General features: G+C 36.9%; 1 protein-coding gene across 12 annotated transcripts in view; it reads right to left on the minus strand.

The window, feature by feature from the left end:
- Positions 1–24,218, minus strand: part of CELF1 (CUGBP Elav-like family member 1) — a 48,656-nt gene that overhangs the window by 12,136 nt on the left and 12,302 nt on the right. The window contains exons 2-16 of one of the 12 annotated variants that reach the window (XM_063289752.1): positions 23,191–23,221; positions 22,956–22,996; positions 22,330–22,389; positions 21,448–21,561; positions 11,940–12,127; positions 10,922–11,004; positions 10,164–10,212; positions 7,997–8,128; positions 7,712–7,791; positions 6,815–6,976; positions 5,969–6,050; positions 3,399–3,527; positions 1,770–1,880; positions 1,433–1,618; positions 278–421 (exon numbers count right to left, since the gene is read on the minus strand). In XM_063289752.1, the coding sequence (XP_063145822.1) occupies positions 278–421; positions 1,433–1,618; positions 1,770–1,880; positions 3,399–3,527; positions 5,969–6,050; positions 6,815–6,976; positions 7,712–7,791; positions 7,997–8,128; positions 10,164–10,212; positions 10,922–11,004; positions 11,940–12,127; positions 21,448–21,518 (1,417 nt within the window). In that variant the 5' untranslated portion in view covers positions 21,519–21,561; positions 22,330–22,389; positions 22,956–22,996; positions 23,191–23,221. Of the gene's footprint in view, positions 1–277; positions 422–1,432; positions 1,619–1,769; positions 1,884–3,398; positions 3,528–5,968; positions 6,051–6,814; positions 6,977–7,711; positions 7,792–7,996; positions 8,132–10,163; positions 10,213–10,921; positions 11,005–11,939; positions 12,128–21,447; positions 21,562–22,329; positions 22,390–22,955; positions 22,997–23,190; positions 23,222–24,218 lie in introns of all 12 variants that reach the window. The other 11 variants (XM_063289756.1, XM_063289755.1, XM_063289750.1 and 8 more) reach the window with 11 other exon arrangements.

The raw sequence follows: 24,218 nt of genomic DNA on the forward strand, positions 1-24,218 counted from the left end.
AGGCTTATTTAGAATAATTTAGTGTCATGTTGCTTATTTTCCTATGTTTTGCTTACATATAACTTGCTTGCACAAACAAATGGGTACCCCATTTAAGCTTAACTGACTTAAATGTTTCACAAGAAAAGTTCCTGTACCAGCTCATTATACATCAGTTGGTTGTACTTTTCTGACAGAAGATGAGAAAAAGAATTAGAGGAAGATGATGGGACAAATTCTCCAAACAACTGTTTTGATATGAGTATTCTTTTACAAAAAAATATGTAACAGAACATACCAAAACATTTGCTCAGATTGGTCTGCTTGTCAATGAAAACCTTGGCAGAGACAACGTTCCCAAAAGGCATGAACATCTGCAGGAGGTCTTGGTCCCCAAACTCCTGGGGAAGATGGTAGATGAACAGATTGGCTCCCTCTGGACCTTTAAAATATCCATTTATAAAGAAATTAAAACAAGCAGAACTTCTTGGATTTTAATGCAGAGAATTAAAGGAAAAGTAAAAACATGTTTAACCAACTGCCAAAAATTACACTGTTAATGAAAAATCTGTCTCCTGCCAGAAAGCAACAACTAACAATGTTAAAAATGATACTTAGCACTCATATTTTAATAAGAACTCAACAGGCAGCAACAGAGTAAGACTAAAAGATACACAAAATAATTAAAGGATCATTATTTGTAGTTACAGTCAAAGACCAGAAATACTGAAACAAATCTTGATAGTTAAATACATAGGCGTGATAAATTCTAGCCCAGTTCAGGAAGTTGCGATGCTTTAAAGTTGATGATAAGGCTGTATAGGCTCAATACAGTCCAACACAGGGATGGGGCCAGGCTGCAGAGAGCCATCACTGCCTCCACTTTAAAGCCCACACCTTCATCTTAATGTTTCAGCAGGGTTTTCATGTGTTTTCAATCTGATGCAACTGCAATGAATATATGATCTGTGAGACAATGTGATCCAAGAAGTAGCAGCACTACTTCAAAGCTTACATCAGCCAAAAACCCATTAGACAGCCTTTCACAAAACCCAAATAACTTGCAAAACAACGACAGAGATTAAGGATACTGTATGCAAAAACCACTAAGTACTTTCTCATAAATAAAAAATTAGTAATGATGGTTCCAAAGATATGACTACATGTTAAAAATAAAATACTGTATATATTGATTTTAAAAATGTAATGCATTTCTTTGTTGAGTGAAAGATACAACTAAACAGAATTTTAGAATTAGATGTTTCAGAGTAGTCACAATATTCTGTAAAAATGTCTGTAAAATACGCTATAAAATGTTTTAAAATCCCGTATTTTATCCAAAACCTCTGATTCTATATCACTGGAGAAGAATGTTTTGGGTACAGCATGACACATACAGCTCAGTACAACACTATCTCTAGAACAAACCTTCTGAACATTGCCTCCTACCTACCTTCCTTCTGACTTCCTGCTGCACCAATACTCTGCTGTGTTAAAAGACCCTGGTTATAGAGTGAGGGCAATGCAGCAGCAGCATATTGCTGAATCCCAGAGTATGCCTGAGTTAGGGCCTCCATTGTACTCCCTGTGCCATTTGAAAGGCCACCGCTGCCTAGCCCTCCATTTAAGGCTGCCATTCCTGTGCAGAAAAATGGAATAAATGTCATTTTTCAACAAGGCTTTCAAGTAAGGTAATTTATCAAGTAAGGGAAATTGGGACCTGGCTTTGAAGCAAGCAAAGCAGATGGATTCTTCAGAGTGATTTTTTTCTTGCAATGCATTGAACTTGCCTGCTAAAGAGCCAACATTCAGGCCAGCAGTAGCCCCTGCCAGTGTTTGCAGTGCTCCAAGAGAAGCCATTGGGTTTACTGAGGAACTGCTACTGGAACTGGGTGATGAACCTGCTATTAAAATGAGAGAGTTAAAACATCAGCAACAACTTCCAACAATACCAAAATGACTTACCACTATCTCTGAAAGGCTTAAATAAGGCACATTCAGGATACTTCTAAAATATCAAAGACGGGTGGAAAGTGGCCAGGGAAAGCAGGATAAGCTTTCCTCTCTCTCTCTCTCTCGTCTATTTTCCCAAAAGAAAGTTTCAGTGAACAGTCATCACCAGTCTTTAACTCTGCATCCTCTAGCTTCTAAAATAGGTCTCTTTTCATTTGCATGAAGTATGAGTCAAGTAGGAAATCGCAGGAGTTTCTACCAATATTCAGAAGGAATCCTGTTGTTTTTTGCCTAGATGAAAATTGCAATGGAAGCAAAACTTCTGGAACATCTCTGTGATATATCCAATGTCCTGCTTATCCAGAGAGCTGGAATCATTTGCCCTTTGCAAACTCTCAAGTGAATTTATTAGTGTCTAAGCAGAATGACCCAGGCCACAATATTCTTTCTCTTTTGCCATGTCAAAATATTGATAGCTCAGTGACTGACTGTGTTCCATATATACGTATACATACCATACTCTGGTATCATACCTTAGTATGGCGACAAAATCTGAGGAGGAGAGGTGCAAGAGGTGAGTCAAGCAGAGGCAGGTTTAATTTTAAATTCTAGTGGTTTCCTTAAGTTTCCATTTACTTTCCTCCATATCTAAAATTACTATCATTTAATTCCATTCAACAGAAATAAAAGAATCTTTCTAACATCAAGCTAAGCAATTGTGTGGCTTGCTTTTCATCTACCATGGTATGCGAATGAGACTAGAAATAAACCATCCCTTGTTTATTTTGCTTTGGCTTGCTGTGATTTATGATGTGAAAACTTCTATAAGTGCCTCATTTGTGATTTTATGGATTATTCTTGAGAAGTTTTTCTGCCCCGTACAGTTCTCAGATGTGCAAGGTAGGAACTACTAAAATGAGAAAGAAACCATTATTACTACACTCATCTGTAAGATGGACTGGTTTGTTCAAAAGGCATGGTAAAGCAAGCCATGACTTAGTATAATGTACAAGTAATGTCACTGTAAGGCCAAAGTTCTCCAAATTCTCTCTCAATTTTCAAAAATCATATCTGCAAAGGAAATCCCAGAGAATGTAGTGGAACATTTCGTACAAACTGTGATGTTCACTGAACAAATGGACAAATGGATCAATTATACTTACTAACAATAAATATCCTCTTGTGCAGTTTAAGTTTTCTGTGTCTCTCTCTGAATATGAATGCATGTATACACATACATGTACATTACACAGCAAAAACACATGCCTACTCAGCAAATTAGAGGCACCAGATACCTTGTTATTTTTCTCAATCATGCACACATGTTTTGGGGTGTCATAATTAATTATTTATCTTCATAAAGAACAGGGTTTAACAATTAAATCATGTTAACTGGTTCTATTGTTATGTATGAAGGGGGCAAAAACAGGTTAAATAAATAGCAAACAAACAAACAACTCCCTTACCTGAACTGGTGAGCACACTTAATGGACTGTTGGAAGAGTTGAGTGCAGTTGTTCCACTTGGGGTGTTCTGAGCTGCGCTAGCTGCAGCTGCTAATGCAGCTAGATTCTGCAATTGCATTGCATTCAACCCTGCAACACAATGCAGTTTGTCAGTTTCCATACCATTAACCATCAGATCACTGGTAGATGCAGCAGCAGCATCAATCAGAAATGGGTTTTGGTGCAAAATGAAATCCAACAGACTTAGAATCACAAACCCAGATTGAACAAGAACTCCATCTCATGTTTTACACATGGAATATCACCAGCTTAGACAACATTAGCCAGAAGGCAAGAATGGAAAAGGGGACAATCCATCAATGAGACTAGCTGCCTCTAGCTCTGCTTTTTTTAACTATTCCCAAACCAATGGAAAGTACTTTGTAACGTCAAAGTGGGGCCGAAACTTGCTTGTCTTCCCATCTCTCTCTCTCTCTCTTTGTAGTCATCATTAAAAAAAAACTGTTTTCTCATTCCATAACTGATAAGGCTATCAACTCATGGAATACATTATTTCATGTTATACGTTTTATTCTTCCTGTTCAAGTTGTCTCAAAGTACCTTCTTTTCTATTACCCTCATCTCCCAATTGTTCTTTCAAATTAAAAGCTTATCAATACAGCTTTGATTCTTCCATAGTGTAAGAATTTAATTGTTCAAAATATTTTTAAATATTCTACAGAGTTAATTATTGAACATCAGGACAATGCTAAATTATGGAAACTTGGACAGATAGAAAAATGATCCTTCCTTCAAAACCAAATTAAGTTTTATCAAGATAAAAAATTGATCGGACAAAGCACCAGATATACCAGCATAGTAAAAGAAAAGAAAAGTATGTCTTGACACATGATGTGCATACTGAAGCAGTATGTTTCATGTAGAAATCATGTTAGGTTGCCAGGAGTTAATGTGTGTACTGCACAGGTCATCCAAGAGCAAAGATGGTAATTAATTAACTTCTTTTGTTAACAAAACAGCTACTCTCAATGGATAATTCCCCTACCATAACAGCAAATTTGAGTTTAACTTTGTGCTATTTAAGAAAATCTTTCCTTCTGTCAATTCTGAATCTCCCTTTGTTTAGTTTCGATGATGACCCTAAGTCCTAAGACAGTGAGAGAGGCTGAAAAAAATTATTACTATCCATTTTATCAATGCCATGAATGACTATGGCATTCATGACATAGATAAAATGCCATGAATGCCATAGTCATATATAAGGGCGATATGAGGGAGGTACATACCTCCTCCTCATCGCCCCTCATCCCTTTTGTTCCAAGCTAAAGAACTCTAACTGCTTCCATCTCCAACCTTTTAATCATCTTGATTGCTCTGTTTTGCACTTTATCTAACTCTGTAAGATGTGGTGACCAGAACTATTACCCATACTCCAAGTATGGCCTCACTGTAAATTTGTGTAAGAACATTATTGTACCAGTAGTTCTATTTTCAATCTTCTTCCTAATGATTCCATGCATGGAATCACTCTGTTTTTTAACAGCAGCTCATGTTGGACTGAGATTTTATTTATTTATTTTCTATCCCTTTATTATTTTTATAAAAACTCAAAGTGGCAAACATACCTAATACTCCTTCCTCCTCCTGTTTTCCCCACAACAGCCCTGTGAGGTGAGTTGGGCTGAGAGAGAGTGACTGGCCCAAGGTCACCCAGCCGGCTTTCATGCCTAAGGCAGGACTAGAACTCTCCGTCTCCTGGTTTCTAGCCCGTTGCCCTAACCACTAGACCAAACTGGGTCTCAATTTTTATCGAGTTCTCCACTGTAATTCCAAGATCCCTTTTCTGGTCAGTCTCTGCCAGCTTGAAACCCATTAATGTACAGGTGAAGTCTGGATTTTTGTGCCAATGTACATCATTTTATACTTACACTGAATTGCATTTGCCATTTTGAAGCCCATTCTTCCACTATTGAGAGCTCCCTTTGGAGCTCTTCAAAATCCCTTTTTACTACTCATAAACATGTTCACAATAATTCCATATCAAAGGCTTTTTGGTAATCCAAGTATACGGTACCTATGGGATCAGCCTTGTCCACATGCTTGCTGACATCCTCAAAAAGTCTAGAAAATCAGTGAAAAACACTAATCTTTCTGAAAGCCATGCTGGCTCCTTTTCAGTAAGTCGTCTTCTATGTGGTTTTTTTTAAAATTCTAACAATACTTTCAAGAACAGATGTTAAATTAACTGGCTCATAATTTTCATTTAGTGTTCCTTGATTCCTTTTTAAATAGTGAGGTCAGATTGGCACCTGTTCCCACACAATGGAAAATAGCCAATTTTAAAGAGAAGTTGCGTGTCTTTGTGAAAAGATCAGCTATTTCATATTCATACTCAAGTTAAAAGCTCTTGGGGTTGATACTATCTGTGCCTGAGCTCTTTTCTTGTACAGGCAACCAAGATCTGTCTTCACTAATATTAATACTGTATATCACAGCACACCAATCATTTTTCACTTTGATACCGAACCTGTCTGTCAGATCCCAAGAGGAAAGAAGAGAAAGAAACTCACCTCCCATTGGGTGAAGGTTGCCCAGTGTGTTCAAATTCCCAGAGGAAGCAGCTGCTGTCTGCTGAAGGAGCTGTAAATAAAGCTAGACATTACACCAAAAACAGAACAAGAGTGAGAATGAGGGCTGGCTCCACTTCTGGGAGACACTGCACTACACCACAGCCAGAATGCCGTTACAAGCACAATTCTTGCTGACCACACATATCACCAATATACACAAAGCAGCAGCAATCCCATATCAAGAAGAACGCTATTAGAAAAGGAAAAATCCAATTTCCCATGCAATTCCAGGTGAAACATTCTCCCTTAACTCATGGCTAGTGTGCCACCAATGATCTAACTGTTGGATGGTTTCTAACGCTGGTGAAACATCATCTGCCGACTCCTCCCCACTCAGATACCCCAAATGTATTCTGGGAGGAGGCAGGGTAAAGAAAAGCAAGGGAAGATGGCTATGAGTGCAAATCCACAGGCAACTGTAATGTCCGCACATATATGTATATATGGCAGGGTGCTATGCAAGTTGGTAGGGTACCGTGTACTGGTACTGTAGTAAACAGAAAAATAAACCTTCATTTCTATTTACTCCATAAATGAAAGTTCTACAAGACAGTCCATTAAGTCCTCAACTAGGTGCTACTTTCCTCCTCACCAACATAAGCACAGAAATCCTATTACATGGCAACACTTCAATGTGTAATGTGTTTCAATCATCGGTAATTACCGCTACTACTAAAAATATTTTGAGCTTACAATAGAGCCTCAAAATGAGAATACTTGCAAACAAGAAACGTGTGTACACTGTTTAGAAAATGATTCTGAACAGAAACTGTCAAGTACACTCACTGCCAAGTACTGGGGTCCAAGTGTGTTCAGTCCAGCCAAGTTTCCCCAAACAGAGGCAGCGCTAATCTGTTGCATCTGTTGCTGGAGTTGTTGTGCGATTCGTTTCTGTTCTTTATCTTTCTGAGTATCTGCAAATTTCACTACGATGGGAGAAGAGCATCCCTGCAATACAATTCACACAGCTAGAGTTTCTGTCATCTTTCCAAAATCCTAACAATTTACATTCTTTAAATTCTTGCTTTAAAAAGAACACACATTCAGAAACTGTGTCTTCTTTTTAAAGCAACCTGTCACATTCCAGAATTCCAATGCAGATCCTTTCCTATATTATACAAGATATATCTTTCCTATTTTACATACAACTGGAGAGAAATGTGGGTATGTGCCATACAGGGGGTATAAACCAAGGGATGTTAGCACAGTAACTGGAAAGCTGAAACCAAACATTTATGTATTATGATTTGGATGTTATTACCACCTATAGACGTTATAAATACAATTTTAAAAACCCTTAAAATCTAATAAAAACAGTTTTATAGTGATTTAACTGCTTCTATGAGATTTTTAAGGGATTTTAAATACAAACTAGAATGGCTGGCTGAGAAGGGGAGTATTAATTCCTTTGGTAATACTGCAAAGAGAGAGGCCAAGTGCATTCTATAGCTTGGAAGCAAAATATGAAAAGAATCTCAAGTGAAGGTATCTTTAAGAGGGCCTTTCCTGTTGACTTTAATAGCTGGACAGGTTTACGTTGATTGTCAATAAAATAATCAGATAGCTAGGCCCTAAATGGTTTAGGGCTTTAAAAGTTAAAACTAGCACTTTAAATTGTGCACGGAAAACAATTAGCAATACTGAGCTGCAAACATTAAAGTCTCTCAAAATTGGCATTTTTACCTCCATGGTCTGCGCTTGATGCATTGCTTTGATTGCTGTTTGTGCCATCGCTCTTGTTGTAAAAGTCACAAAAGCACAACCTAAGAAAGGAATACAATCAAAATTAACCAGCAGTTTATCCAAGCAATAAAAGCTGAACAGAAGGGACATCTTGCAGATTTCTAAAGCTTCCCAATTAAATACAAGGGGTGTGCTTGTGTGTGCACATTGGGGAGAATAGGGGTTGAGGAGGAGGGAGAGAGGTCTGAAGGAGAAACCATCAGTTGCAAACAGGTCTGTCTGTACCTCGGCTTAAGCCATCAGGACCCCGTAGAATTCTGCATTCTTCAATCTGACCAAAGGAGGAAAACATCACTCTGATATCATTTTCATTGCACTTCTTTGAGATCATCCCAATGAATAGTTTCCTATCTTCCACTGCTAAGGGAAAAACAACAACAAAAGTGAAGAAAGTGGCTTGACTATTTATCTGACTGGGTAAGTTACCCTTGATTTACAGTACAATCCAGCAAAATTTACCAGTAAGTTGTCTCCAAAGTAAAGAACAATGTCATATCACAATACTTTGATCTTTACCCTCCCTCTACATTCTGCAAATCTACAATTTAAATCTAGAATTTTCAGTCTAGAGCAAGATGCAGAAAATCTATTCTATTGTCCCACAGGCCAACAGGAGAGCAGTGTGCAAAAAGCATTGAACTGGAAATAAATGTTTTGAGTTTGAAACAGTTCCTTCCAACATTATTGGAAGTGTTTCAAACTTGAAGCTGCCTTCTTTTGAATGCGAAATACAAATGTTTGGATTTCTTATTTTGCTTTTCAACAGAATAGCACAAAACTGGAAAGAGAGATAGAATGCTGTGAGAGGATGTAATTCATAATGGCAATGTTGGGTTCTGAGCGCCTTTAAAATTATTTTTTTAAGTGCCTGTAACTTGCAGTTTTGGCATAGAATGCAATGAATGTTGCAACAATAATGCGATAGAACACACCAAGGCCAAATTTCAGATAGATATGTTGAGGGTTCTATGCAAAGTGAGTAAGAATTTGTAAGGAATGATGTTGCCTCTTCTTTAATACCAATCTTTGGAGGCAAAAGCATAAGTGTAATGGATTACCTTTTTTCCCTTTAAAATCTGGATGGACCAACCATGCCTGCCTTTCAAACAGCCTTGAAGTCTTAGCTCTTCCTTCAGGCACTGATCAGAAGGTAATGTAAGACTGTTATAATTGTCTGAATGCATGAACTGTCTTTTGGTGCAACATGTTTTCATTTGCTGGCTTACTATTTGCTGGTTTTAACTTCTTTGTTAGCTGTCCTGAATGCATATAGTGAGTGGACAGCCACATAAATCAATATAACAAATGAACAAACTCAACCCAGTTGTTTGGTGAGATAAGATAGCTCATATCATTCACAAATTATAATAATCATAATACTCAGTATGAGAGGCTGGCAACAATGAAGTGGAGTAATTAGTAAAGCCCTTTCTCAACTCTCAAGGTCTTTTTGTCCCATAAGATACTGATACTGGGTAACCTGATTACACAAATCACTCTTATCTGAAGATAGACCTATCTATTCATTGAATCTAACACCACTCCTTCCTTCCTGACCATGGAATTTTTTACCCATTTAACAAAAGGCTTTTGTTTTTTGGGCAGCTGCTGGGCCATTTCTCATTTGTGCATGGTTGACCTCTGGAGAAAAAGACCAGGATCTGAACTTCATGGAAGTTCAGAAGTGGGGCCATTAAACTTCCCACAAGTAGATTAAAATTTGTTCCCAATTCCCCAAAGCCTTGCATGATCTGAGTTCATTTGAGTTTGATGCACGTATGCAATGTTACTTTTCATCCCTTTCTTTTTAATTAACTTTTCTATTTGTTCAAGGCTATTGGGGTGAAAAACATTTCAAATTCAAAATGCTAATGTTGAATTTGAAATAACCATGTCATGTCAAAATGGGACATTTCAGCCATCTTAGGATATTTCCAAAGACTCAAATAACCTGGTTTTAATGCAAAACAGCGGTTTCTATCTTGAAATGGGGCATTTCAGATTTGCAACATTTTGTACAACATTATTCAGAACCTATTCTAAAAACTACTATTTAAATTCATCCCAATTCTTCTAACTGCACTGAAACAGTTTATATGCACACAGGTTTCTATTCCTAGGAAGTGTTTTCTTTGCCACAGCAATGAAAGTAAAATACTGAGTTGAAGGTGGTCATTAGGAGAGAGGACAATCAATCAACCCCTTGAGATAGATTTTCTTACCCTTGAAGTGTACGTGCATGGCTCGGTAACCTATTTGATATGAGATGGATGGTAATCTCACATGGAAGAAACTGGCTACTATTTTCTAAACTAGAACTAGGGACTTTTCACATTATAGATTAATTTTTTTAAAAAAATTTGATTGTAAAAAGCTTTTTACACACACTCACCATTATTCTTTTCACTGTCGGCTGGCTTCATTTGAATGGGATGGTGCATCTGTGATAAGAAAGCAATGGAGGAAAATTACATTTTCCAAAGTAAACTATTTGGAATATGCAAAACACTTCAAATTCAAAATGTTTCCAGTTCGAAACAATCATTTCAAGCTTAGAATGACCCTTTCTGTCCATTCCTGAAGTATTCTGAATTTGAACTAGCTTTTTTTGTCCTCAAATCACTTCTAGTAAGGTTTGGAGCTATTGGTTTAGTAAGTGAAATGGGGCATTTCAATCTTGAAAAATGCTGTGTGTTGTGCGCATCCTATAAAATATCACCAATCACTCATACACAAAATAACACCATATTAATTTGAAAGATGTTTTAAAAAAGTGTGGGAAGGGCCCCGTTTCATGGTTATGTTAACACCATGGCTTTCAAGATCACTTGGCTGTATTTATATTTATATTTAAATTTTGTTATTGTTTTTATTGTTTTATATTATGACTGTTTTTATTGTTGATAGCTGCCCAGAATCACTAGTTTGAGATGGGCGGCAATATAAACCGAATGAATAAATAAATAAATGATGTTATAGTCAGGGACTTATAATTCTATTTGTAAAAATATCACTCAGAACAAATAGATGACTTATTCTGTAACAGTAGGACAAGGGATGCCATATAACCCACTAGGGAAAATGTAGTACTTCCAATGAGAATTTGCTGATACAGAGTAAATTAACAAGAAATAATATAATTTGTCATACCCCTGGGAGGATCTTCATGTTATGAAGAGCATTCTGTGCTTCTAGTGCAGCTTTACGGGTATAAAATGTAACAAAACAGCACCCTATGAAATAAACAAATGCTGTAACACATATTAAAAGCTATGTCTCAAGCCTAAATTACTTCATCAGTTAAGCATGTAAGTCTGAACGTTTCTAGCAACCCAATTCTGAACTTTTTTGAGTCACATAATACACATTTTGAATGCTTTAACTTAGCAACATATTCCAGATGTAGCCTTCAGGTGACCATAACAATTTTTTATAAGGCTGGAAGCCATCTATTTCAAGAATCTCAACTAACTAGAAGTTCATTTCTGGTGGAATGTGTGATATCGAAGATATCTAATCATAGACAGTGTTTAAACAATCTAGATTAGATCCAGAGGTACCCTACACAAAGTGGATAATTTTGTTGGAGGAAGGAGATCTTTATTAATTCACTCTCTCTCATGCAGTTTCTTATGCTACAACTGTTTCAATATCTTTCTGAATAATAAAATAATTCTTGATGCTTCAGGGGATGGGGGAATAAACTTGTTCTGCAGATGGATCCCTTCTGGATCAGACAGCATATTTAATATGTTACATGTTTATTGGTCTTATTTCTTCTGATTGTATCTTTTGTTGGGGGAAAAAAGCAAACATTCTGCAAGCAAAAAGCAGAGCAAGATGGCTTACTATATTTTTCTAAGTTTTTTTCCCCAGCATTACCCCTACTCCAACACCCCCTGCCCACAATCTGAAGTGACACAGGATTCTACTATTTCATTCATTCTACTGCATGAGACGGCCAAATTATAATTCCTAGAATATAAAACTGGCCCAATAAAAACTCATCTACTATTGAAATATTTCTCACATGCCTCATTTATGATTCACATAATATTTTAATACAATAATGTGGTGAGTGAACTGTTTCAAGCATTTTTTTTACTGAGTTTAAAGCATATAATTTCAGAACCAACACTTCCTGTTGGGGGAAAAAAAAGGCTCTCACCTTTGCTCTGAGGAGGGTTTTGGCTTCTGTCTCGCAGGACATTAATTTCATAGACAGCACCATACTGTTCAAATAGATCTCGCAAGTCTTTTTCAGACCAACTCCGTGGGACTTGGCCCACAAACATCTTGATGGCATCTAGGTCTGGTTGGTCAGGATGATCCAATGTGCCATTCATTTTCTTTGAGCTATATGAGCCAATGAGAAACATCTGGTAAGTGATTTCACTTGCAAGGTTCTGGTCAGTCTTTTATTTGATGTATAAAAATGGCTAAAACTCCATGTATTTAAATATTAACTAGCAAATTTGAAATATTCAGAGGAAAAACGTTCAGGATAATCTTTTTCTATTAAAAAAAAATTGGTTGACTGATGACTCACTGCCTTCCCCCAAATACGTTTGACGGTTTTTAATTTTATTTAGCATCTTATAAATGAAAACTTTTAAGGATAAATAATCATTTGAATAGAAATAAGAGTAGGGCAGATAATACTTTGAAATAATTTAGCTCTCTCTAAAAGTGCAAAGAAAGTCAATGAATAAATAATTTGATTTGATGGAATAGTATATTTTAAAAATCAGTGATCGTTATTCTAGCACATCATGGCAAAAATATATTTCAAATATTCAAAACAATTAACTAAACTAGAGCTGTTCAACTCAATGATTTTAAAAGTATATATCTGCTTTTTTGGTACTCAATTCATCATTCCATTTTTTAATGTAAGTTCATCTGAAAAAGCTTACTGTATAATTGCTTTATATACTTGTACTTCTAGAAATGAAACTGCCTCTGGACACTGAAGAATAATTATGCAGGTTATATCAAACCATAAGAATGAACTTTTACTAGAAATTAATGTTGGATCTTTCACACTAGTGAATAAATTGTGATTTAAATCATCAAGCTGAGTCTTCTTGAAAACTGATTTAAATCAGATCCATCCTGAAAGAACATCTGATCTGGCAAAATGTACCAAAGAACTGATATTCTTTCAATCTAATTATCTTAGTAAGAAAAACTATCAAATACAAAGTATAGAAAGATTGCCTTCCTACATGCTCAAAATATGAGTGCTGACCTAATTGAAGCTAAAGCTATCAATGTGCTTAAGTGAATCCTAAAAGTTACAAAAGACTTATTTCAAAAAAGAAACCTAAAGGGGAACCATAGAAAGCAGCCCAGTACCTATGCATGCACAAGAGAGAGAGGGAAAAAAAACAGCTAATTAGTCGAAAACCAAAAACACAAATCTGGTAGATTATTATTATTATATTTTTATTCTATCTGTCTGTCTATTGTCAACTCAAGGCGGTGAACCTAATACTCCTGCCTTCTATTTTCCCCACAACAAATCTGTGAGGTGGGTTGGGCTGACAGAAAGTGACCCAGCGGGCTTTCATGTCTAAGGCAGGCCTAGAACTTACAGACTCCTGATTTTTAGGCCAGCACCTTAACCACTACACCAAACTGGCTCTCTATATAGTATGGTAAGATTTTAAGGACACATGTATCTTTGAAGCCAGAAGCTCTGGGGAACTAAAGAGAGAAGGCTTATTAGGCCAAAATAAAACGCTTACCAATTCTAATTTCTTACAATCAGAAGAGAAATTGGTTTAAAGTATCTTGTAGTGGGGTTTGTATATGAGAGAAATAGGATTAAGGGGATATCCCCATTACCTCAATTTATCTCTTTCTCTATAAGGATGCCCAAGTCTGTAAGAACTCTGGGCGGTGCACAATTTTTTAGTCATACATTATATACATTAACTGCTCTGTGCCTGCTGAAGACTGCAGCCAAATGTGCTCAATGGGTGGATGATACTTTAGCAGCATTATTAAGCCCAGGGTTGTGCCTTGGGTTTCATAATGAAATCATGGTCCATCTCCTCTGTAATACATTAGATGAACTGCTTCCTCTTCCTTAACTTCATTTTCTCAGCTTCAATATATATCCTAGTCATAATCCTTTTTGAGGGGATAGGTGGGGTAGAAGATGTAGCATGCAGTCCACCTACTTATAGGATGCTTATAATACTACTACACTAGAATATAACCTCCTGGGATCTCAGCTTCACCAATAAAGATATTAACAAGGCTTAAAAAACAAGGACCAAGATTCCAGTTAATAAAAACAAACAAATAAATAAAAATACAGTAATTTCAGGAATCATTTATCATAAATCTGTGATGCTTTTCATGCTACTGGAATGGTACAATGGAATGATCACTCCAGAGCAACTGGCAGCTGAGCCTAGGAGAGGGGTACATCAATGTAACATAGAGAGGGGCAGCATCCACTGAGCCTCTAAACTGGCTGCTGTTCAAAGCAGGAGGCTCATGGCCACCATCTCTGGACCGGGCAAAGTTGCAGGCCCTGGCTTTCACAGAAGATAATGGGAATAATTTTTTTCCTGCTGAACTAAATAACTAAACTAGGTAGTATCAAGGCAAATGTTCCAATTACTTACCTCACCTCATGAATCTTATACTTCTTTCTATTTAAATCACACTTTTCTAATGGAACAACATACTAAAACTGAATAGAAATTCAGGAAAAAGAAAGTCATATTTAATTCCAGAAGACAACTGGATTTAAAATATGGCATTGTAATTCTACAATAATGGAAAAATATTGAAAACTGAAACTTAAAAAGGTTAAGAATGATTACTAATCACTTAAAAACAAGCATGTGCAAAGCATTAACTTCAACAAAGCAAAAGTATTATCAACAGGTTACATTATTTATGCTGCTAAACTCTAAAATCTTGAAGAGAAAAAGGGACACATATAGAAAATGGAAAGAGGAAGTTATAATGAAAGATAAAATGAAGTACTCTCCTTATTTTTTTCTTCCGTTATAGGAATGGACTAAAGGAACTATGTCAGAAAGGCTAAATCTCAGAATGAGCTGAGACTGGTTAGAAATAAATGGAAAATCAAAGTGGATGCAGGTCCATTGCAAGGAGAAACCGGTTTACTGATAATGAGTGATGGTGAAGAGGTGGAACTTTTTAACTATTTTATGCCAAATGTCTTCCAGAAGGGAAATATAGCTCTAGCTGGTCATTAATATGACGTGGGAAGGAAGGAGGGAACTGAAGCTTAGGTTAGACAAGGAGAAAGTAAAAGAGCATTTAGCTAATTTAAATAAATTCAAGTCTCCAGGACAAAATAGATTGCATCATAGGGTACTGAGGGAAGTAGTGGAGGGGATCACAAAAACACTCTCAGTAATCTTTCACAATCTGGAAGACAGGCAAGGCCCTGAAAGACTAGGACAGCAAGTGTCAACCCCATCCTTAAAAACAAAGAAAAAGAGGACCTGGGAAACTACAGACCTGTCAGTAGTTTCATCTATAACGGTCTTCTAACAGATTATTAAATAGGATTTTTATTTTTATCCTAACTTTATTATTTTTTTATAAATAACTCAAGGCGGCGATCATACATAATACTCCTTCCTCCTATCTTCCTCACAACAACAACCCTATGAGGCGAGTTGGGCTGAGAGAAAGTGACTGGCCCAAGGTCACCCAGCCAGTTTTCATGCCTAAGGCAGGACTAGAACTCACCATCTCCTGGCTTCTAGCCCAGCACCTTAACCACTAGACCAAACTGGCTTTCTTTTAATGGGCATGCTCTAATTAACAGGAGTAAGCCTGCATTTGTTGCAAACATATCATGCCACACTATCCTTATCTCCTTCTTTGATAGAGCTACTAGCTTAGCAGATCAGGGGAATGTCTTAGACATAATGTCCATTGACCTCAGTAAAGCTCTTGACAAACTATCTCATGATGCTTTCCTTAAAAAATGGTAAGATATAGCTGAGATGATACTACTCTTAAATGGACTCATAATTGGCTAAAGGACTGAATCCAAAGAGCACTCATTAATGGTTCCACTTCACCTTGGAGTGTAGTACCAAGTGGACTGTTACAAGGCTATGTCCTGAGCCCTGTGCTGTTTAACGCTTTGATCAATTACTTACATAAGAGAGTTAAGGGGATACTAATTAAGTGTGATACAAAGCTGGGAAAGATGGCTAATACTTTAGAGGATAGAAGATTCAGAGAAGTCTAGAAAGCATCAGGTAATGGGCTGAAATGAACAGAATGGAATTTAAGAGGAAGTGAAGTTCTACATGTGGCAGGAAAAATGAAAGGTACAAATATGGGATGGGGGAGACACTTTGGTAGTAGTATATGTGAAAAGAATCTGGGTGTCCTTGTCAATCACAAATTAAACATGAGATAGCAGTGCAATGCATTTGCTAAAAAGGAAGGGGGGCATTAACAACAGCACAGACTCCAGATCATGGGACTTGATTGTTCCATTCTACTCTGCCTTGGCCAGACCCCATTTGTAATACTCTGTCTAGTTCTAAGTCATCAAAGTTTTTTTTTTAAGGACAGTGACAAATAGAAGCAAGTTCAAAGACAACTAAGATGGTCAAGTGTCTGGAAATCAAGACCTACAAGGAATAGTTAAAGGATCTGGCTATATTCAGCCTACAGAAGAGATGACCGGGGGGTGGGGGAACAGGAAACGATAACAGCTTTCAAATATCTGAAGAATTGTAACACAGAAGACAAGATAGTCTTATTTTCTATTGCCCCAAAAGCCAGGACTAGAACCACTGGGTTAAAAACCTTAAGGAAGTAGGTTCTGGCTAGATTCAGGAAGAGTTTCTTGATTGTATGAGCTGTCAGTCAACAGAACAGACTGCCACAAGAAAATGATAAGTTTCCCTTTGCTGGAGGTTTTCAGACATAAACTAGATGGTAATCTGTTAGAGATGGTTTAGTGGATTCTGCACTGAGAAGGGAGTTGGACTAGATGACTTCTAATTCTATGGAAAAACAATTCTTTTTTTTTGTTAATAATGATAATGAACCTATTTTACAAGTGGTGTGAATATCCATTCATTAGGCCTAAAGGGCTTAGGGCCCAAATATTAAAGGCAACTTTCTTCCAAAACCTCATAATATACCATAAACTGTAACGCCTTTCTCGATGGTTGAATGATAGGAAGGCCCAATTGATGAAGGTACGAGAAAGGACCTTAACTAGGCACATCTAAACAATGTAACACTTCTAATATGCTAGATATGACATATAAACTGAATGAATGAATACATAAAATTTCTGCTGGAGGAAATGAGAAAAGGATCTTCCATACTTTTATACAGGTAGTCCTCGGTTAAGAACCACTCATTCAGTGACCATTCGAACTTATGACAGTGCTGAACAAGTGGTGGTTACAACCGGTCCTCGAAGTTCCAGCTGTCCCAGCACCCTGCGGCCATGTGATCGTGCTCTAGGCACTTGGCAACCAACTCACATGTATGACAGTTGCAGCATCCCGTGGTCATGTGATTGCAATTTGCAACCCTGCTGACTTCCCACAAGAAAAATCAAAGGGGAGGCCAGCAGGGAAGATCATAAGTTGCTCGAGTAAGTCTCCATCACCAGTGCACCCTCCCCTAGCTCCTCTGCATTCAAGCTGTGCATTGCTGGCCACCCACACACCCTTGCGCACCCTCCCCAAGCCTCACTGCGCTCACACCCCAGCCACTTGCGCACCTTCTCCCATCCAGCAGCAGGCAACCCAAGTCCCACTGCACCCACGCCTCCCACACACCCTGAGCCATGCTGTGCTTGCGCTGCGCCTCCCCGGCCACTTGTGCACCCTCGTGCACATGTCCCGAGCCTCGCTGCACTCACACCGTGCCTCCCCAGCCACTTGCACACCCTCCCTGGCCACCTGTGCACCCTCGCCCACCTGGCAGCAGCCAACCCAAGCTCTGCCACGCTCGCGCCACATCTCCCCAGCCACCCTTGCTCCCTCTCCCATCTGGCAGCAGCCACTTACTTGCCTGCTGGCTTGCTTGTGAGCCGCCTGGGACTTGCAACTTTCTGCTGGCTACCCCACTAACTTTGGTTGTTGGAAGCTGACAGGAAGTTGCCGTTGCTAAGTGATGCCGTCACGTGACATTATGCTTTAAAACTGCATTGCTTAGCATTGGAAATTCCGGTCCCAATTGCCATCATAACTCGAGGACTACCTGTACACCCCGCAGTTGTATTGGTGCTGATTAAATTCCAGCCAGAATGACCACTGGCAAAAACTGTTTTAATCTAGAGGATTCTCTAAACCTCCAGAGAAATGCTTAAGGGCACATAAAGGACTACCAATGCAAGCCAAATTGAGTTCCAATAAACATAATAAATTATTTTTAAAATATAATTACTGTAAATATGAGGTTGTCATCTTTGGCGTTAAACTAGGAACTCTAGATTTTAGCCTACAGATATAAAATGAAAAATCACAGAATCCACATTGGTATGCCTCATGAAATGTCTGTTTATGATAAAATAATAGGCAATCAACTGGCTGGCATGCCAGTTGTAATTTCAGAGAGAGATGCTGTTCGGAATACCAAACACAAATGGTAAACAAGGTTGGTTACTAAGAGATGCAGTTTCTTCCACTTTGGGGAATTCTATATAAAAATCTCAATAGATGTTGCTTCTAGCATGGACATATTGTTTCATTTATTCTGAGATCTTAATTACTCTCACAGCATTTAAGCATCTGGATTACAAATCATACATGGCCTGCACACATCTGCCTCTCAGCCATGAACCTAAGTCCTTGTGGTGACCCTACAGCATGTAGAATGACTACACCTATGTGATTTTCTCCTTTTGGATGATATAAAAAAACTTCTGAGAGATAGAGTACAGGAGCATGAACTGTATATGGGCATATATCCCTTCATCAAATGTGGACAGCCACCCATTTTTTAATTCATAAACTTTGTAATTGGTAGAAATGATGAAATAGATATATTTCAATAAAAGTTACCTCAAGACAATCAAAATAAGGCTCTACTAAATGGATTTTTTCCCCAGAATGCTGCTACTAGCAAGATGCTAAGCTGCCATAGATACTATAGATAAAGTACTCATTGTGGGTTGCACTGCTTTCAATGACAGCTGTCTCCTTAATGCATTTATACTTTTCAATCAATAAAAGACTTAAAAAAAAATCCCTATCTTATTCTTCTTGGAGATATAAATAATTAAATTTGAATTGGGTATACAATATTCATTCTCTCTTTCTTAACAGTTCTCAACTCAGCTTCCATTTCTATTATGTGCTTCGACAGGTTTAGCTGAAAACCATGTTATTTATGAACTCCACTGTACCACAAATCTCAAATTCCAAATGAGATTTGGATATATATCTGTTCTATATATAAAAAACAGTGAGGTGTTATTTTTTATATTGAACAAACTGGTGAAAGATTCTTCATTTATGTACTCACTCTCATTAAAGTCCAGATAGAAGAACCTTCACTTCGTGGACCTAATGTGACCCACCAAAGCCATCCATCTAGCTATCAGAGCCTCACTGAGAGCCTCTTGTACACCACCCCAGGAGAACGTTTCAGAGTAGTGTTACTCCACTGCTCCCACCTTGCCAGGCTTTTCCCCTTAAATATACATGACAGGCTGAGTCTGATAGAAAGACATAGAGCATGACAGCAAGAAATGCCTTCAAGTACTGGCTGCTTGGTGCTACATCCATCTTAGACCATTCCCAAAGATACCGCTTCAAGTGTGAGCTCTCTGGGAAGAGATACTCTAGAAGTAAGTGTCTGAATGAGAATCAAGGGTAGTGTTTATATTCCAGGTTCAGTGACATTGTTCAGTCTATAAGAAGGAAAGGACTTGATCCAGCTTTGGGGCTCAAGCTGGTTTTCATAACTGCTTTAAATGGCTACCTCAAAGTAATAAAATATGCTAAATTTTAAGTAATTAGAAGCATTTTGAGAATAATTTTAGCTAACAATTTCCCTGACATTAATACTTAAACTAACAAAAGCCTGCAAAGGTTAAGAGTTTAAGCAGAAATTGCTTAAGTGTTCTTTTTAAATCTTTTTTATATTGTACATGATCTTCCTTCCCCTTCAATATATATTTCGTATTTGAGGTTTAGAACTAAAATAGGACATGTATATAGAACATTTTTTAATTATCTAAGGAATAAGCAACATAGTCTCCTAGGAAGTGCCAACATCTACACCTTTATTGACCATCAGGAGTAAAAAACAGCAAGAATAATTCAAGTGAGCTTTGAAATATAATTTTACTGCTACTTTCTTTCAATATTTTTTTCTAGTGGCTGTTATCACCTTATGCCTGATTTTTGAAACCCAACAAACATATTTAATGTACTATTATGTGTTCTTGTACTTCAAGCTTCAAATTCTTCAACTGAAAAATATTTACTTTTTTGTTAAAGCTGAAAAAATAAATTCAAAGAAAAAAATTGCATCTTGCTTATTTTAATCAAGATAGGGGATAAGCTCCACCAGACAAATAGAGAAGCCATTACAGTTGATCTTAAACATAAAGTTTAGGTATTTCAGTTAAATCAATGACCTTTGCTTTCACAGAATGACTGTGATACATACAATCAATACTGACAGCTTAACAAAAATGCATACCTGGGGATTTTTGCCTAAACCATTGTCGAATAAAACTAAATACATCCACAAATTGTTGTGTACCGTCTCATAGACAATTTATTTAGGATGTATGTGTTGATAAATATGCTCCCATGTCTGTTGTCATCCATTTTAAGTACTTCCAGCTGAAGTAATGTATTATTTCCTACATATCTCTAATTCCAATTCCTCCTCCCCTTCCCATAGTGTTTCTTTTTCTTTCACTGAATTAAGATTCCTCAAGGTATCTGAGTACGGGACTTGATCTCTTATATTCTATAAAGTTCTATGGACATAAACAACCAAAACTTCCAATATACTGGGAAGTATATTGTTTAGTCAGTTTCTATTATGCAAATCTAACTAATTCAGAGAAGGTGTTGTGTGTTGATAAAGGCAGAGGAGCCCTAATGTACTTTACATAAAGCATACTGAGAGTTTATCTGAAGACAAATAAAACAAGTCAACGTATTTTGCCCACTTACCTGAAGCCAGTTTATTCCAATGAAGTGAATACTTCAATAATAAATCATAGACAACTGAAATGCTCTGGCAACTATATTTCCCATAATAATTAATTCTTACAATTTTGGGGGGGTTTAAAATATAGCAAAGTGTGAAGAAATATAGTACATAAAATTGTGTATTTAATGTGCCAAGTATCAAGCCATAAAATTTTACATGTATTTAGGGCATTATTTCCTAGATTATAAAGACATGCCAATATACAGCTTTATTACTATTAGCTATATACAGTATTTACAAATAAAAAGTATCTCTCTAGAATGAGCCCACTATGGAACAGTTGGCTATTTTGCCCAATACTAATCTAACTAAATATATTTCAGGCTCTCTTTTATAATTTAAATACATCTATTTGCTTTTTTATTCATTGAGCAACCCCCCCACCCCCAAACCCTTCAAAATAACAAACTCAAAGCAATCAGTATCAATGTAGATGACTTTAAAAACAAAATACTTACATTGGGCTGGCATTCAAGGAGCAATGATCCACCATCATTTCTGGGAGGAAATCCAACTTAAAAGCAGCCATCACTTCTCTGCTTACCACAAACCACTAATGCTAGATCACTGTCCTGTCGAACCAATTGAATACCACCACTTAAGTTCTGCAGGTCTTAACACACTGAGCCACATAGAAAAACATTCAAACCACAAAAACATAAGCTCAGGAAGACCAGCAACAGACACCACAAAAACAGGCTGGACTGGGAAAGAAACATGAGGACCAGGATTAAAAAGGGGATGTGACCATATGAAGAGACCCAGCTCAGTATACAATGAAAATGCTGAGGCACTGGACTTGTTTTGTGCGATTTTCCCTACTCAAGCAGTATTGAGTGCACTGTTAGATAAACAGTGTCAGATCCACAAAGTTGTTTGTGTGCAATAGAGCAGAAGGAACACTAACTTACTTCATAGTTCCAATCAAGATCTCTATTCAAAAAATGATAGTTAATATTCCATTTAAATGGAACAGTTTTTGAATCAAAATACACTGAGTTCCTGGTGCATTACTCATTACACTGTGGTCCTGATATGAGGCAAGGTAATATTATAAAATAGTGCATGCTGATTTGATCCAGGCTCAAAGTATATGTAATAGCCTCACCATACTTGCTATTTATTTCTAAGTAAGCCCTAAACAATACTAGTTTATTTCTGTCCTGAATGTGTAACTATAGAAGAGAGATATCCTGACTACATATAATTGCCAGATTCCCAAATCATTGTTAAAAGAAATTCAGGAACTTCTGGAACATTCTTCAAAATATAAACAAATCACAAGTATAATTTTTCCTCCATAGAAATACACAATACTAATATTATGTTAAAATCATTACTTTGCATACTGAATTTTGCTTCTCAAGATGCAAGCTCTACTTCAGATTCAGTATTTACTCCTGTAAAAACAATGCAGCTCTAAAAATGCTGCTGAATAAATCTATGTAACCTGTCTGCAAATAATTATTCGAGTATATAATTGTCCTTATTTATCATGTAGCAACTAAGCTAAGTAGATACTAGCAAAATAAAAACATGCCATAAAATGTTCTACATAAAAGGCTTCCTAGCAACAACAGCCATAAGTGCCTGTCTTATATCCGCTTACAACTTCCCTATGCCACCACAAGATAGATACACAGAGACATGCACACACACACAATTCTATCAAAATATGTCATGTACTCCACCTATGACAGTCTAATTTTAAACCCCTGCAAAATTTCAGTTTTTTAAACTCACATTCATTAGAACATTCAAGGATATAGATAGTTCTATACTTTCCCCCCCCCTAATTGATTGTCATACACATTTAATGTATCGATCTCTATCTCGTTCAAATATATTTGTTAGTTTACATTTGCGTATTATGTTTACTGATTCTGGACAACACCATGATGGGTTATATTTGCTGATTCAGTAACAATTTTACTCTACAACATATTAGGGCAAAAATTATACTCACATTATTTTCTTCTTTTTTCCCTTGGGAAAATCAATAAACATCTGCATTTAACATGGCAAACACCAAGATGTTAAAACATATTAGCTTTACCTCACTCACATATTAACTCTTATAAATATATTAACTACAGTTTTCAAATGTAGCTTTACTCTATCTCCCATCAATCTCACAAATGAGGAAGAATTATTAACTGTGAATCCAATAATCTGGAGAACAACACAAATTTTCTACCTACCTCTACATAGATGAGAAGACAGAGAATGCCCCTATAAAAGGGCATAAGAGAGAAAAGCCTATCACATGCTTACTTGTGGATAATCTGAGAATTTTAGGTGCCAAAATACACCCCAAAAATTGGGTTTGGTTTATCTGCAGATGGGCTTATCCATGAGTACATATGGTAATACTTTTTAAAAAGTACCTGTATGTCCCGTATATACTCATAGATAATCCCATCCTCAGATAAGTGGACCCTTGAATTTTTAACCAAAATACCATGAAAAATGCGCCACCCATGGATAAGCCAATTGTGAAAATTAAAATAATGCAAAAATTTTGAGGGTTGGCTTATCCATGGGTGGCACATTTTTCACAGCATTTTGGTTAAAATTCAAGGGTCAGTTTACATGTGGATGGGCTTATACCCAAATATATACAATATGTTAAATTCACAAGCAGAATATGAATATAATAGCACTTTCCCTCATGCCCCTCTCTAATTGATATCCAATGGCACAGTGACCTCTAATATTTTAAATTTAAATTTAATTTATTTTTCTATCCTGCCTTTATTATTTTTATAAATAACTCAAAGTGGCAAACATACCTAATACTCTTTCCTCCTCCTATTTATTGCAGAAATATTTCAGAAAATGCCAAGATAACTGCTAGTAGAAATCTAGTGCCCTTTTAAAGCCATGCTCTAGGTGGTTATCATCCTATCGTAGCAAATTCTATAGGTTAACCATCTCCTGCTGAAAAAAACTGCTCCTGAATTTCCTATAATTCAGCTTAATTAAGCAACTCCAAATTCTTCTTGTCAACTTCCCAAAGACCTCTGGTTGGACACTGAGAGAAACTGGATGGTGGACTATATATAAATCTTCAACATAAGCATAATCTTAATAAGAACTGAGATTTAGCAAAATATGCATGCAAAGCTCCTTCATATAAACGTTGTTGTACAGGAACTCCTTGACTTACGACAGCAATCAGAACCAGAATTTTCATCGCTAAGCAATGCAGTTGTAAAACACAACCGCA

Source organism: Candoia aspera, chromosome 1, assembly GCF_035149785.1.
Source record: "Candoia aspera isolate rCanAsp1 chromosome 1, rCanAsp1.hap2, whole genome shotgun sequence".
Classification (NCBI taxonomy): Eukaryota; Metazoa; Chordata; class Lepidosauria; order Squamata; family Boidae; genus Candoia; species Candoia aspera.